The sequence below is a fragment of the Ranitomeya imitator genome, chromosome 7 (genome assembly GCF_032444005.1).
Source record: "Ranitomeya imitator isolate aRanImi1 chromosome 7, aRanImi1.pri, whole genome shotgun sequence".
In the NCBI taxonomy this organism is placed as follows: domain Eukaryota; kingdom Metazoa; phylum Chordata; class Amphibia; order Anura; family Dendrobatidae; genus Ranitomeya; species Ranitomeya imitator.
The window spans coordinates 38021425-38037228 of NC_091288.1; the positions used below are offsets into that span (position 1 = coordinate 38021425).

The 15804-nt window shown below is 40.2% G+C and overlaps 1 protein-coding gene across 1 annotated transcript in view; it reads right to left on the reverse strand.

Annotated features, from left to right (window-relative positions):
• The window catches only part of LOC138644546 (sodium channel protein type 2 subunit alpha-like), a 252496-nt gene that overhangs the window by 127087 nt on the left and 109605 nt on the right, over positions 1–15804 (reverse strand). Inside the window, exons 4-5 of the mRNA XM_069733073.1 lie at positions 13907–13996; positions 7167–7295 (exon numbers count right to left, since the gene is read on the reverse strand). Coding sequence (XP_069589174.1) covers positions 7167–7295; positions 13907–13996 — 219 coding nt within the window. The remainder of the gene's footprint in view (positions 1–7166; positions 7296–13906; positions 13997–15804) is intronic.

Genomic DNA, 15804 nt, shown 5'->3' on the forward strand with positions numbered 1-15804 from the left:
AGACAGTAAATGTTGCCTAGTTTTTAAAGATTTAGTAATATAAGCACTTTTATGGAAGCAGACAGAGCAGAACTGATTTCCGGAGACATCTCAGAGAGCAATTTAATGTTAAACAATGCACTGATATTCCAGCATTGAACTCTAACTGCTTCATTATTTGTGCTACCGCAAAATCAGATCAGATTAAAAAAAAAACATTTTTTTTGGGGGGGTAGGAGGGGGGGTTCTAAACCATATATTCTGTTATTCAATTAATGTCACTTTATTCTGTTGATTCAATAATCAATTCAATAATACAAAAATATATTTTTTTTCTTATAATTCACAATGTCAAGTCTTATCAGGAACTTCTTTAAAAAAACATTTAGAAAAAGATGAGCAAATTAATCTTTAACAAATCAAATTCATTCTGAATTTCTTAAAATTCTCTAAATCGGTCGAATTCAAATTTTTTGGTATTCAATTCAAATGAATCCAGAAAAATGGCGTTCTACCGGTTACCATTTTGCTATCTTCTTTGGAGGGCTTTGAAGAGGTTGAAATAAGAAAATATATTATACTTAACTTAACTATCGATACAGCGCCTCCATGGCAGCTCTCCATTGATATGACATGCGCCAATCGCCCATGTTTAATCACTGGACTCATCGCCAGAAGGGCTGAAGATGGCCGCAGAGAATCAGGTAGTTGCAGTGGAGGCAGCATAAGGACAAGTAAAGGCATAGGACAGGGGAGTTTAATGCATTTTATTATTTCTTTAACCACTTCCCTTTCCTTGGTTTGATATGTTTTGGGGTCTGGACTCTGGAGACCTCATAGCAAGGCCCATTCAATTTGAACCGATCTTATTCAGAATACAATCTGCCGGTCAAATCGAGAAAAACTGTCAAAATGAAATGGGAGACTCACTTCTCTTTAGATCTAACGAGTAGACATGCAAAACTGCAAACTCAAGGGTTGAATCCCAGAATCTTTAAAGTATTTGTTTAGTTTAGTAAGCCGGCTTTTATAGACCCTATTAGAAAATTCTGAAAAGGAGGTCCAATTGCTCAATAACTTTTTTGTTTTGACCAGAGTCTAGAGGGATTACACTGCTCTGTCTTACATTACACAGACAGTCCATTAATTTGAATGCACATTGTACAATGCTTAATTTCACCTGTGGAGGTGCTGCAGGAAAACTGAGCACTGAGTGGTCAGTGAAAGTCCCAGCCTCAAGACACTTTGTGATCAGATTATTGTCCGCGAAACCTTGCAACAAGTAGCCATTGTCTTAAAGGATCTCTCCAAGTTGAAATAACCAAGGAGTAAAAAACAAGCCAACAAACTTCATATCTATTAATGTCCTTGATAATTTGTAGTAAATAGAGTGTTAACAAAGTGATATTTTGGTGCACTTTTATTTTAATTTTATAATTTTTACATAATTGTGTTTAAATGCATGAACTGATAAATTCCTTTAAATGTGAACACGCAAATTTTTCTTTGTATATACTTTGTTTTTGCAAAACCTATGTTTTAATTGTAACAACAGAATTATTTTTTTTTCCGCACACTTCAACACTTTGGAATTAGATGTTGTTACAGCTGGTCGACTATAAAACCTTAAATTTTATGGAAAGAAATATTGGGGATTAATTTGGAGTTATTCTCTAAACTAATCAAATGACATTTTTTTTTATTAAAGCTAGTTTGATTAGATTTTGTTTTCTTCTAAATGCAAAGTAAGGACTTTAATTATACTACTAATAGTAATTTGCATAGTAATACTAAAAGAGTTTCCCCCCCCCAAAAAAAAACCAAGTTATTTTCTAACTAGCTGGGATGCCCAGTGATGCTGAGATCAGGGCTTTGGGACACTAAGAGTAGAGTTCTACTGCGCTGTGCCTTCCTTGAATGGAACTAAAGGGCACATACTCAATTCCACTCCATTCAATGGCAAAGTATTGGAAATAGATGAGTACAAAGCTCGCTTTTCTCCGTAAGTGCCATAGAAAATTAAAGGAATGAGGGTTGAGCATGCTCTCCTTCACTGCTTTTGAGATGGGCTGTAGAGGTTCTAAAGGCTCAGTCTCACGATTGCTGGAGATTCCAAGGGTAGTACCCTCATTGATTAGTTGGATAACTTTTTTGAAGGGGAATAACTCTTTAAAGAAACCTTAATGGGGTTCTTCACTACTTTAACATTGATAGCCTATACTTAAGAAAGGTCATCAATGTCTGATCGATGGGGGTGTCACACTTGGCACCCCCACCGATCTGCCGTTTCCGGTGTTGGCAGTAGCTTTTGATTTGAATAGGGGGAGAATGTGCAGTGCTCAGCAACTATAGAGTTGACGAAGCTGTGCAGCATCATAATTGAGCAATTCCAGTTGCTGCCGACACTGAAAACAGCTGATCGGTAGGGGTGCCAGGTGTCACACTCTCACCGATCAGACATTGATGGCCTATCTTAAAGGGGTACTTCAGGGAAATAAAAAATTATTGTAATGGAAATACCTTTATAAAGTATTAGGATAACATGAATAGTGCTGTTTCCCACCCTCACATTACCTGTAATTCTGTTTGACGCTGGAGCTGCTCCTCACTGACCCCCCTCTCTTATGAGATGTTAAGTCATACATCAGGGGGCATGGCCTGCTCCCTGCTAGTAGCAGCAACCAGCGCCTTGATACAATCTGCTTGTATGTGGACCAATATTATCAAGGGATTGGCTGCTGCTACTCACAGTCGTGAGTAGACCACACCCATGTCATGCCCCCCAATATCGGACTGCATACAAGCACATAGTATCAGGGGCTGGCTGCTGTTACTAGCAGGGAGCAAGCCACGCACCCTGATACGTGACGTAATGTAATAAGAGAGGGGGAGCAGTGAGGAGCAGCTGCAGTGTCAGACAGAATTACAGTAGTGTGAGGGTGGGAAACAGCACTATTCATGTTATACTCATAGTTTATGAAGGTATGGCTATTACAATAATTTTTTTTATCTCCCCGAGGTACCCCTTTAAGGATAGCCCATTAGTGTTAAACTAGTGGACAACCTCTTTAATTTACGTCGAAATAAAATTACAGGAAGTCAACATCTTCTGATTGAACTGCTAAAAGAAAGTCACACTTTATTATATATTTAATTGCAAAATGACCCGAAAAGCCAAATGTTGGCTCATGACTCCCACTTTTACAGTACATAAGGGATTGTTCTCTTTGCACATTTCAGCTTTCTCTCTGTATTGTCCAGTTTTATCAAATGGACATAATATAATTAATCATTATGGACACAACAAGAAATCAATGGGCCAATAACAAAGTCTTGGATTGGCCCCCATCATCAACTTGATTACAGCATGACTTACATAAATTGTGATGGCAGAAGAGGACTACAGGGACTCATGTCTATGATGCCCTCCTCCTGTGAGAAAGGCCAGTTGGTTTACATTCAGATGTAAGAGCCACCAACTTGACGACTGCCGCATTTACTTTGAATATCCGGTGTGCTGCACTAAAAGTTTAGGCATGTGATGCTATCACCATAGTGTGCTTTAATCTTCAAGTTGGAGGCTTCTACTTCTGTTCATCAAATTGTTGACAAGAAAGACATGCTTAGGGATTGAGCAAATGAAGGGATGGTGGTTGGGGTGGTGCAATGTTAATGAAGGGTGTTGCTTATTGATTACTGCCTCCTGTTCTTCAAGTGATGCATTAACACTAGAAGTCCCAGAAATTTCGAGCTCCAAAGGTTCCAAAGGTAGAAATGTTAAATGACCCCTCTCTGGGACTTCTAGTGTTAACTGATAGAGTGTCTTCTCTACCAACTGTGTGCTAGTCAGTGCCTCCCTTTAACAACAGAAAAACAAAGATCAGTAGGAAATAATGGCTGTGCTCTATGTAACAGACAACAGGGCGCTTTGGAGGAAGGGGGCTGGTGTGGCTATAGACAATCTACTGGGACCCATTTTGCATATAGTATGTATTATTGCTATAGCTGAATGGATACGTCTCTACGGACATACCTGATGCGTATGAAGCACGGCATGTAAGCAAAGGCTGTACCTGTGCCGTATGATTAATGTGACTAGATGACCTTGTCAAACCAACGATGCTAGAAGCAATATAATTCTTTTCTTTATTTTCTTAAAAGGTAATCTCCAATGATGCAGTCTAGCTGCTGATGAGCCCCTGTGATACTTTAGGTTTAATTAGCTGTTTGGCATCATGAGAGCGAATAATTCTCCTAGTAACCTAGTCCCCAATTTATTCTCCTATCATGATTTTCAGGTAATTAATCTGCTCCAAATAACAGTCGTTTAATAGGAGCAGCGATTAATTGCTGATCCCAGAAGATGTCAGGCAATGTTAAAAAAAATAATTTAAAATGTAGAATATATTTTAGACTTATCTTCTGCAATTAACTTCTTAAAATAACTTTTGATGCAACTGTTTTTCATAGGACTTAGTCCACACAGAGTTTAAAGTGTAGAAGGCTCATTGACCGTAGAGTAAAACATCAAATTTAAAAAGAAATTGAAGAAATTTCTATACTTACAAATCTACCTCTTTAAAGAGTTGACCACATTTGGGGACATTATTTTCTTACTTAAAGAGGCTCTTTCACTACTTTTAGCATGTTAAAATAGCCACATGTAAAAACATATGAGTAAAACATATTTTTTATTTTTTATTTTATTTCACATCTCTGTTGTGGAGATATTATCTTGTGATTACAAAAATGTCTGCAACTGCAGCTCTCCTCTCACAGGTCTGTCCACTCTGCCTTTCCCAGCTACACTGATACTGTTGTGAGAGGGGATCTGGAAGTGTTTGTAAATAAACTCAGCTAACCTGGATTTCCTATCCCCCACACTGTCTGGACTGAGGAGATCTGAAAATGTTTGATTTTGTAATCATACTTAACTCCACTGTATTCCTCTCCCCCACACTGACTGTCCAAAGAGGACATCTGGAAGTGTTTGTGTTTGTATTCACTCAGCTCTGCTGTATTCCCCCTCTCCCCACACTGACTGCACTGAGAGGAGATCTGGAAGTGTTTGTCTTTGTAATCACACTCAACTGTGCTGTATTCCCCCTGCTCCCACACTGACTGTGCTTAGAGGAGATCTAGAAGTATTTGCAATGACACTCAGCTCTGCTTTATACTACACTGCAGCTGCACAGATCAGGGCTGTCTATTATTACAACTAATAGAAGACTTGTACTTATTACCTTCTTGCGTCATGTTCTTTTTCCCCTGCATGATGCCTCCTGCTTATGATTGGTCAATGTCATGCAGGGGACAAAGTACATACCCCCAAAGAAGAATCTCTGGTGATGCCCAACTGAGCTTAACATAAATTATAACCTAAACTTTGCAAGTTAATAACTTTGAAAAGAAATGAGAAAATAAATAATAAAAAAGATGATTTATTCAACTGTGCAGATACTATTCAATGATGTGACCAGTGTAACAAGCTAAAACTGGTGAACAATTTACTTTAAAAGCATGTATTTGGGGCTAGAAATTATTGCTGCAATTGGGTTCCTTTAAAAATAGTTGGCTTGAGAATGAGTTAGCTTATAACTATTTTATCTGTCCATTTCTGAGCTCCTCTCAGCTGATTTATAACCACAGACCAAATCAATGTTGAATATGGAGGGAAACAAAGATACTGTAAAAAAAAAACAAATGCTGCAAACATTTTTAAGAAACCCAATTGCAAAAATGTTTTTAGCCTCAAATACATGTATTTAAGTAAAAAAATAACTACAAAATTAGACAACCCCTTTTATGATTTTCAAAAAATGAAATGTTTAATATGATTGGTCTATCAAGGAAACACTTTTGATGTAGTTATAGGGGTCACAGCAAACAATGTTAGAGATGTAGTGAAATCCTAGAAGACCCAAAAGCTCTGAACACAAAGCTGAAACTGGAATCCATGGTGGGTTTTGTGGGAGGTGGAACAGGAGTGGAGGTTGATATTTTGCACCTGGATCCATAAGCTTTTATCTACATCTCTGTGGACTAGTTTTCATATATCAGGTCTATTGTATGAGGATGAGATTCCTTTGTTTCCTTCACTACAAGCTATGTTTCCATTACAATGATGGAAAAACAATTCTGAAAGATCATATGCTGTTACTAGCAAAACTATAGCTCCAAAATGTCTGCCGTAGTCTGACTGATGAAATGGCAATCTACATTGTAAAAAAACCTGATACCCCTAGTTTTTCACAATGGAGTTAATTTTTTTGGGCATAGCCAGATATTACAAGGAGTTTTTACCTCTTATCTAAATAATGTTTAATCATGGTAGATTGAACAGTTCTGACATTTTCTAATATTCTCTGTCCCTCAAAAGGTTGTTCAAAACCAAAGTTAAAAAAGTATAATGCTCTAATATATTATTTAAGGTCATACTAACATTACCAATCTCTCAAATCTCCCTTTCCAACAGTAACTGGGTCCCCAACTGGTCTCAGTACTGCCTGTCCCAACCTGACTGCTTATTGGCTGCAGTGGTCACATGTCAGACAGAACAGGAAGTATGGAGCTTGGCGGGAAACCCAGGCAGCATTGGTAGATAAGTGGCTGGGGATCGATAGGATGAGCTTCATGATTTTTTTGTATTTTAGGACTTACTGCTTACATTCTTTAAAAAACAAACAGAGGTAGAAAAAACCTTTAAGTTCCTCAAAATTTTAACCATTACAGAAAATTGTGTGTGCTGTCTGTCACACATGACATGTCACTTCCCAATAAGGATGCCTTGCCTAGAACAGAAAACGAGCTGGATGAAAGAATGGATGAAAGAGGGATATTTGCCATGAAGCACCTGACACTGGGCATGACTGCAAATTCTGTGCCCCTGTAACTACACCACCGTTCTATAGTCAGATTAACATCAGTGTATCACCAGCCTCATCCTACCCCAATGTTCCTGTCCATTCACCAACATGGCAGGGAAGGGGAAGGGGGTCAGTTCATGCCATACATGCTTTCAGTATATGTGGCAGACTATTTCGGACCAGTTTTGGGGTGGAATGTATTTATTGGCACCATTGGCACCCACTATCTCTGTAAAAGCAAATGTTATCGCATGTAACGCCAGTAAATATCTACTTTATGTCATCATTACCTTATATAAAGTAATATAATATGATACTTACGCCATAACAATCACACTGAAATCTAGCCAGTTCCATGGATCTCGCAGGAAGGTAAATTTTTCTAGACAGAAACCTCTTGCTAGAATTTTTATGAGAGATTCAAATGTATAAATTCCGGTGAACGTGTATCTGTGAGAAAGAGAAAAATATCAAATTCATGAGAATTATAAAATTCATGGGGGGAAACAAAAAGGCAATGTTTGCTCCTCTTCTCCTTCCTTAATGTACGACCGCTCCTCTCCCCTGGTTGAACAATTTCACTATCTAAAGTATAGAGAAAGAAATGAGATGAACATACTTGATATATGTGCAGTGTGTAGGAGCATGTTCACACTGCGGCCATTTAACAAAGCCCGATAAAAAAACAAAATGAGCATATTCCCTGTAGTAAGTATATAAGTAAATAATAGTAGTACATGTAAATAACATATGGTACATAGTTAACACTATGTTGATTAAAAAAAAGCGTAAAATCCATTCCATCCCACCGCAAGAAGGTGTACCCAATCGGGACGGTCCTATCTCTAGTATTAAATCATCATCTTGTGTCAGTTGGTCTCAACATAGATGGGGCAAAGCAGGACACAGGCCCGACTGCTTAGACACCTGCTCGGGTCAGCTAATACAACGTGAGGTTTTAACACTAGAGATGGGGTTGGACTATCCCGATTGGGCACACCTTGTTGCGGTGAGATAACTTTTATGCTTTTTTTTAATCAAAATAATGTTTAACTAAGTACCTTGTATATAGGGTAGTAAGGAAATGAATGGACTTGATCAAAAAAGATTCATGGGGCCAGTTTCATGTTCTTTCCAGTCCTAAGTGGCAGGTGGACCAGAGAAGTCGTCAACTCTACATCCTTGGCCTGGCATCCTCAGTGCCCCCTGTGCTTCCCAGGTTCCCACATGTCATAACCCAGTGACAAGTCCGCACATGACATTGAGCCTAGTAAGCACAAGAGGTGCCCAGGATGTGGAAATGAGGATGTTGGCCACCAAAAGTGAAGACTGCCCTGGTCTGGCTGCCACAGAAGACCACACTAGATGCTGGACCAGAGTCACACAAATCTTTTTACTCAAGTCTGCTATCTAATGTTACAGCCTGCAAACATTTTCTGCCCAACATGATCTATGATTCAGATTTTCAAACACCGCGACTTGACAAATTCTATTGCCAAATTTCACTGTGGATTTTTACCCTTCAATGTAGAGTGATATAGTAGAGCCACACATCACACATTTATGGCAAAATTCAATATTGAAAAGTCCAATTGTGTATTTGGGGTGATTCGTTTAATCCATTTGCAACCAAACCTTGGCCTTTGTACATCAGATTATTCCAACGAACCTGTTATTTTCACAAGAGATTTCAGATACGGTAATTGAAAAAAAAATCATATGTGCAGACAGCAAGACGCACTGGCAAAATTTCAGCTCTCAAGCCAGCAGAATTATAATTTCACCCCTGAAGACTATAAGTAAGGGAGAATACAAAACAAGTAGTGTACCGAATGCACAAAGTTACTCAACTCCGTATGGAGGTTACTTATGTAAACTGCAAAATGTAAAGATGTAAATTTATGGAAATATAAAATGGTGTCATAATTTGCATGCAAATGGGAATGTCATGAGTCATGACAATGTGTGTGCCAACTGATGCCAGCGCCTTTGTAGCTGTTTCTAAATGCAATCAAGATATTCCAAAATGTAATCTGATGCATAAATAATTCAAGGGCAGAGGGAGAACTTGAGGCTTATGGTCATCTATGCAAAATTTGCAACAAGATTCAGAACCTGCCATCAGTATTATAATACCGGCCTCTTGGTATAAGTTGCAGATGGGTCGTTGGATCTGGGTGCAAATGTTACCTATGCAACCCTTATGTTCAAAGGTGTACATAGATATTATTCCATTGACTCATACAAAAGAACAAACCGTCTGTACAGAGCTGCGTGTATTCTGCCACTGATTTATTGTTACTCCTGCAGGACGCAGTCAGCGTTAGCACAGAAGACACCAGGAGCCGAGATGTGTCACTTAAACCAGCAGCTTAATGTATTAACTTCCTCCCCGCACAAATGTACGAAATTGGCATTTGGCTTCGAGAAAGCTCTGAAGGACAAAAACTTTATTGAATCACTTCCTCCACTTTTACTTCCAGCCTCTTGTGCTGGCTGACAGGGCTGCTGAAATTAAATGGCCAATAGCACTTACGTTAATATAAATAGAAATCTCCAGGGATTGTAACTTTCGTGCATCACTAAGCAACTGGTGCCATTATTTTCCAGTAATGATCATACGCACTGTCTTGTACAGGCAATGAAAGATACGCACATGTGCAAACTCTTCAAAGCATAGACATATATATTATTACTAGATGGTGGCCCGATTCTAACACATCAGGTAGTCTAGAATATGCATGTCCACGTAGTATATTGCCCTGCCACGTAGTATATTGCCCAGTGACGTAGTATATTGCCCAGCAACGTAGTATATTGCCCAGCCACGTACTATATTGCAGTCACATAGTATATTGCCCAACCACATAGTATATTGCCCAGCCACGTAGTATATTGCCCAGCCACGTAGTATATTGCCCAGTCACGTAGTATATTGCCTAACCACGTAGTATATTGCCCAACCACGTAGTATATTGCCCAGCCATGTAGTATATTGCCCAGCCATGTAGTATATTGCCCAGCCACCTAGTATATTGCACAGTCACGTAGTATATTGCCCAGCCACGTAGTATATTGCACAGTCACGTAGTATATTGCCCAGCCACGTAGTATATTGCACAGTCACGTAGTATATTGCCCAGCCACGTAGTATATTGCCCAGCCACATAGTATGTTGCCCAACCACGTAGTATATTGCCCAGCCACGTAGTATATTGCCCAGTGACATAGTATATTGCCCAGCAACGTAGTAGATTGCCCAACCACGTAGTATATTGCACAGTAACGTAGTATATTGCCCAGCCACGTAGTATATTGCACAGTAACGTAGTATATTACCCAGCCACGTAGTATATTGCCCAGCCACGTAGTATATTGCACAGTAACTTAGTATATTGCCCAGTCACGTAGTATATTGCCCAGCCACGTAGTATATTGCCCAGCCACGTAGTATATTGCCCAACCACGTAGTATATTGCCCAGTGATGTAGTATATTGCGCAGCCACGTAGTATATTGCCCAGTGACGTAGTATATTGCCCAGCCACGTAGTATATTGCCCAGTTACGTAGTATATTGCCTAGTGACATAGTATATTGTGCAGCCACGTAGTATATTGCCCAGTGACGTAGTATACAGCACAGAGCCACGTAGTATATTGCCCAGTTATGTAGTATATTGCCCAGTGATGTAGTATACAGCACAGAATCACGTAGTATATTGCACGCGACGTAGTGTACAGACCGTGACGTCATGGCAGGTCTTTCTAGCGCAGGCGCGCAGAGCCTGTGATGACGTCGCGGTCACATGAATAATATAATGAATAACCGTGACAGACAGATAGACAGAAGGACAGACGGAAGTGACCCTTAGACAATTATATTGTAGATTATTATTTATTACTAGATTGTGGCCCGATTCTAACGTCTCCCCAGAGACGCCGGATTTCCAGGACAGACAGACAGACAGACAGACGGAAAAACCCTTAGACAATTGTATATAGATATATATATATATATATATACACTAGATTGTGGCCCGATTCTAACGCATCGGGTATTCTAGAATATGCATGTCCCCGTAGTATATGGACAATGATGATTCCAGAATTCGCGGCAGACTGTGCCCGTTGCTGATTGGTCGAGGCAACCTTTATGACATCATCGTCGCCATGGCAACCATTATGACATCTATGTCGATACTGTGCCCGTCGCTGAATCAGAAACGTGAGATGTCTACGTCCTTTATGACATCATCGTCGCTGTGCTCGTCGCTGATTGGTCGAGGCTGCCAGAGAGGCGGGATTTCCAGGACAGACAGACAGACAGACAGACAGACAGACGGAAAAACCTTTAGACAATTATATATATAGATTATAGTGCCATTCATTCCATGGCGCTTTACATGTGATCTATCTATCTATCTATCTACTATATAATTGTCTAAGGGTCACTTCCGTCTTTCTGTCTGTCCTTCTGTCATGGTTATTCATTCGCTGATTGGTCTCAGCAGCTGCCTGTCCTGGCTGCCACGACCAATCAGCGACGGGCACAGTCCGGAAGAAAATGGCTGCTCCTTACTCCCCGCAGTCAGTGTCTGTCGCCCGCATACTCCCCTACGGTCACTGCTAACACAGGGTTAATGCCGGCGGTAATGGACCGCGTTATGCCATGGATAACGCACTCTGTTACCGCCGCTATTAACCCTGTGTGTCCCCAACTTTTTACTATAGACGCTGCCTATGCGGCATCAATTGTAAAAAATGTAATGTTAAAAATAAGTAATGTTAAAAATAATAAAAAAAAAAACCTGCTATACTCACTCTGCGTAGTCGCTCGTGCCGGGCGCCATCTTCCGTTGCAGGTTCCGGTATGAGAGAAGGACCTGCTATGACGTCACGGTCATGTGACCGCAACGTCATCACAGGCCCTGCGCGCCTGCGCTAGAAAGACCTGCCATGACGTCACGGTCATGTGACCGCGACGTCATCACAGGTCCTGCGCTCATACCAACCCTGGGACCGGAAGGTGCCGTGGACTACAAGGGCTCCCTCGGAAAGGTGAGTATATGTTTATTTTTTATTTTTTAACCTGTCACAAACCTGGCTGGGCAATATACTACGTGGCTGGGCAATATACTACGTGACTGGGCAATATACTACGTGACTGGGCAATATACTATATGGCTGGGCAATATACTACGTGGTTGGGCAATATACTACCTCGCTCTGCAATATACTACGTGGTTGGGCAATATACTACATTGCTGGGCAATATACTACGTCACTGGGCAATATACTACGTGGTTGGGCAATATACTACGTGGCTGGGCAATATACTACGTGGCTGGGCAATAAACTACGTGGCTGGGCAATATACTACGTGGGCTGTGCAATATACTACATGGACATAAATATTCTAGAATACCCGATGCGTTAGAATCGGGCCACCATCTAGTATATATATATACATATATATGTCATAAAAGCCCCCCAAAAAGTGTCAAACTGTTGGAAAGCCTAACAGTAAGTTTCCAGAAGTCTGACAACTGATATGTCGGCCGGCAGCTAATCTCATGGAGAACAGTGCGATCGGCAGTTCAAAATCAGGCATGTGCGATCGACATCTATTCTGGCCATCGATCTGCCGGTGCCCCCATATACATTAGACTGTTGGCTGAACCCATCGATATCTGAGAGCAGCATAATGTAGACAAAGCGACCCTGAATCCAAGGATGTATCAATTGGCTTCCTTGGTGCAGCCGTTCTGACAAAATCAGAGCTTTTTGATTTAGCAATGCAGCAGAGCTGAGAAAGCAGGCCCTGCCTACATCAGGCTCTGTATGTACATAGCTATTCACAGTGAGCTGCTTATCACAGGAAGGGGCGGAGTCAGATGATTGCCTGGGTGCCTGATAGTCACAGCAAGGTTAATCACCAAGTGATGAATCCTTCAGTCTAAATAAAAAACACCACACAGCCGGACATGTGACACATAATTGAGTTCAGTGTTTCAACCCCTACCTCATGCTGCCCTAAGATTACATAGCAAAATCCTGCTGACAGATTCCCTTTAAGTGGGTCTCTAGACTGGATCTTTATTTAGGGGATGTTTTGTTTGTGTTCTGTACTAATGTAGGGATTCTGGTCTGTGACATGTATTTGTTAGGGGGGGGCAGAATTTATTTAGGGGGTTGTATAATTTAGGAAGTCTGGACCTTTTTTAAGGTAGAGGGGGTTGACAGATTGGTTTCAAATACATTATCTTTCAGAATTTTTCCAGATGTCCATTTTTAAAAGTTATCAAGCATGGTTCATACAGATCATATTTGTGAACACTTGTAATTCAGAAACGTAATACTGTTAGACGTAGATGAGGACATCATAGTCCTAGCTATGGCCTGGGTTATTTTATTGTGCCCAAAATTAGGTCCACAGTCCTTTGTTCCCACAGTGAAAAATCCATTATTAGTGAGCAGGCTACATACTTTATGGTACATGGAAGCATATGACAATTTATATAAATACTGGGCATTATAGGGCATATTTAATCCATTGTACGTTTTGGGCTATTGGTTATTGAGATACACCTATGCTATAATAGTCATAGATTGCAGTCATTTGGCCTTAATTCAATAACTCCTGGTATATTAACTTAAAAAGAATGCAGAAGTGATGAAAAATCACAAATGTGGAGTGTCATAATCAATCTCCCACCTTGGGCATATTAGTACATTTTAGACTACATTGCTAAATAGTACCAAATAATAGCACATTGGCTATACAACTGCATAATATGCTAGACAAAATAGGATCTGGCAATGTATGTGCTACATTATGACATGCAATTAAACATTTTTGCTGTTTTATATGACAATTCATCCATTTGCACACATTTATTTTCAAGTAGACTACATTATGTAAGATAGGCATCCTAGTTTTTACCAATTAATTACTAATGACTGAAAAATGCATTGTTATAATGGAAGTACACGGATCATTACATTGGAAACCATAACATTATAGTCAATACAATAAAACAGTAGATAAATAAAATACTGACTCTACATTCTTGGTCCACTCCGGGGGATTACTCATGGTCATGAACACGCAGTTGGTCAAAATAGTGCACATTATGAGCATGCTGAATAATGTAAAAACAAGTCAAGGAAAAAGGCAATGTAGAAAATCATTTTATAGCTGCATTAATGGTAACATTTAACAAATACTATAAGTAATAAAATCATATTTTCAAAATTGTGCTGAAGAAAATACCCACAAATACCACAAAAAGGTGGATGTATCTCCTTAAGGACAATGTCTGGAATTTATTTTGCAAGTATAGGTCCAGATGACCACATTATCCCCATAGCAAAATGCAGTGGTAGACATTGACATTGAAGGGCCCTTGTGCATTCCATGTCACTCAGCCTGTGGCTCATAGCTAAAGCTCCTGTCTGCCATATATGAGGTTGTGAAGATGAATCCCAGAACAGACCACATTTATATAAAACAGCAAACTTGGAGAATGGAGAAGCTTTTTTTTATTATTTCTCCACGCATAAGAAAACCAGACGACCCTTAGGTTCTGGTCTACTAAAGCCTCCAAGAGTCCACTAATGTAACCTAACACAGCAGTATGTTTAAAGAGGACTTTTCACCAATTTTTTGTAATTTAAACTGAGCCTATCATCCAATTGGTGCAGCTCCACTGACTCTGAAACAGTTTTTCTTCCTCTTCTGTGCCCCTCTATTCAAAAGTTACTTCCCCTGGAAAGAACGGTGCAAACAGCTGGGCGGGTGCCACAGAGAAGATTAGTGATATATGAATAGTTGGTTGAAGGGAAAATATGCACCTTTATTAACCAGAGGCATAACTGTGAATGAAATGGCGCAGAAGAAAAAGAAAAACTGTTCCAGAATCAGTGGAGGACCATCAATTGAATGAGGTTTCAGGGCAGTTGGGTCAGTAAGCCAAACCTCCGACTCCTCAATTTCCATGACACCGCCTCCGCCTCCACCAAAATGGGCTCTGACTCTACGACTCCAGGGCTGTAAGTCAAACCTCTGGCTCCGGCTCCTCAATTTCCATGACACCGACTCCTCCAAAATGGGTTCCCACTCCAACTCCACGACTCCGACTCCGCAGCCCTGGTTTAAATTAAAATTCAGAGTGAATCACTTACCACTAGGGTCTCTACTCTCTTCCTTATGATGCAAATAATAGTAGATGGCGAATGGGTCCCTAGAATTATTTCCTCTGTTGGATCCCAGTGCTACAGTACATATTGTTTATACTTTATAGCTGTAACTACATGTCCTAAAGAAAAATTATATTCACCAGTCATACAGTGCCTACAAGTAGTATTCAACCCCCTGCAGATTTAGCAGGTTTACACATTTGGAATTAACTTGGCATTGTGACATTTGGACTGTAGATCAGCCTGGAAGTGTGAAATGCACTGCAGCAAAAAATAATGTTATTTCTTTGTTTATTTTTTTTTTTTAATTGTGAAAAGTCTTTTCAGAGGGTCATTTATTATTCAACCCCTCAACCCACCAGAATTCTTTTTGGTTCCCCTAAAGTATTAAGAAGTAGTTCAGGCACAAAGAACAATGAGCTTCACATGTTTGGATTAATTATCTCTTTTTCCAGCCTTTTCTGACTATTTAAGACCCTCCCCAAACTTGTGAACAGCACTCATACATGGTCAACATGGGAAAGACAAAGGAGCATTCCAAGGCCATCAGAGACAAGATCGTGGAGGGTCACAAGGCTGGCAAGGGGTACAAAACCCTTTCCAAGGAGTTGGGCCTACCTGTCTCCACTGTTGGGAGCATCATCCGGAAGTGGAAGGCTTATGGAACTACTGTTAGCCTTCCACGGCCTGGACAGCCTTTGAAAGTTTCCTCCCGTGCCGAGGCCAGGCTTGTCCGAAGAGTCAAGGCTAACCCAAGGAC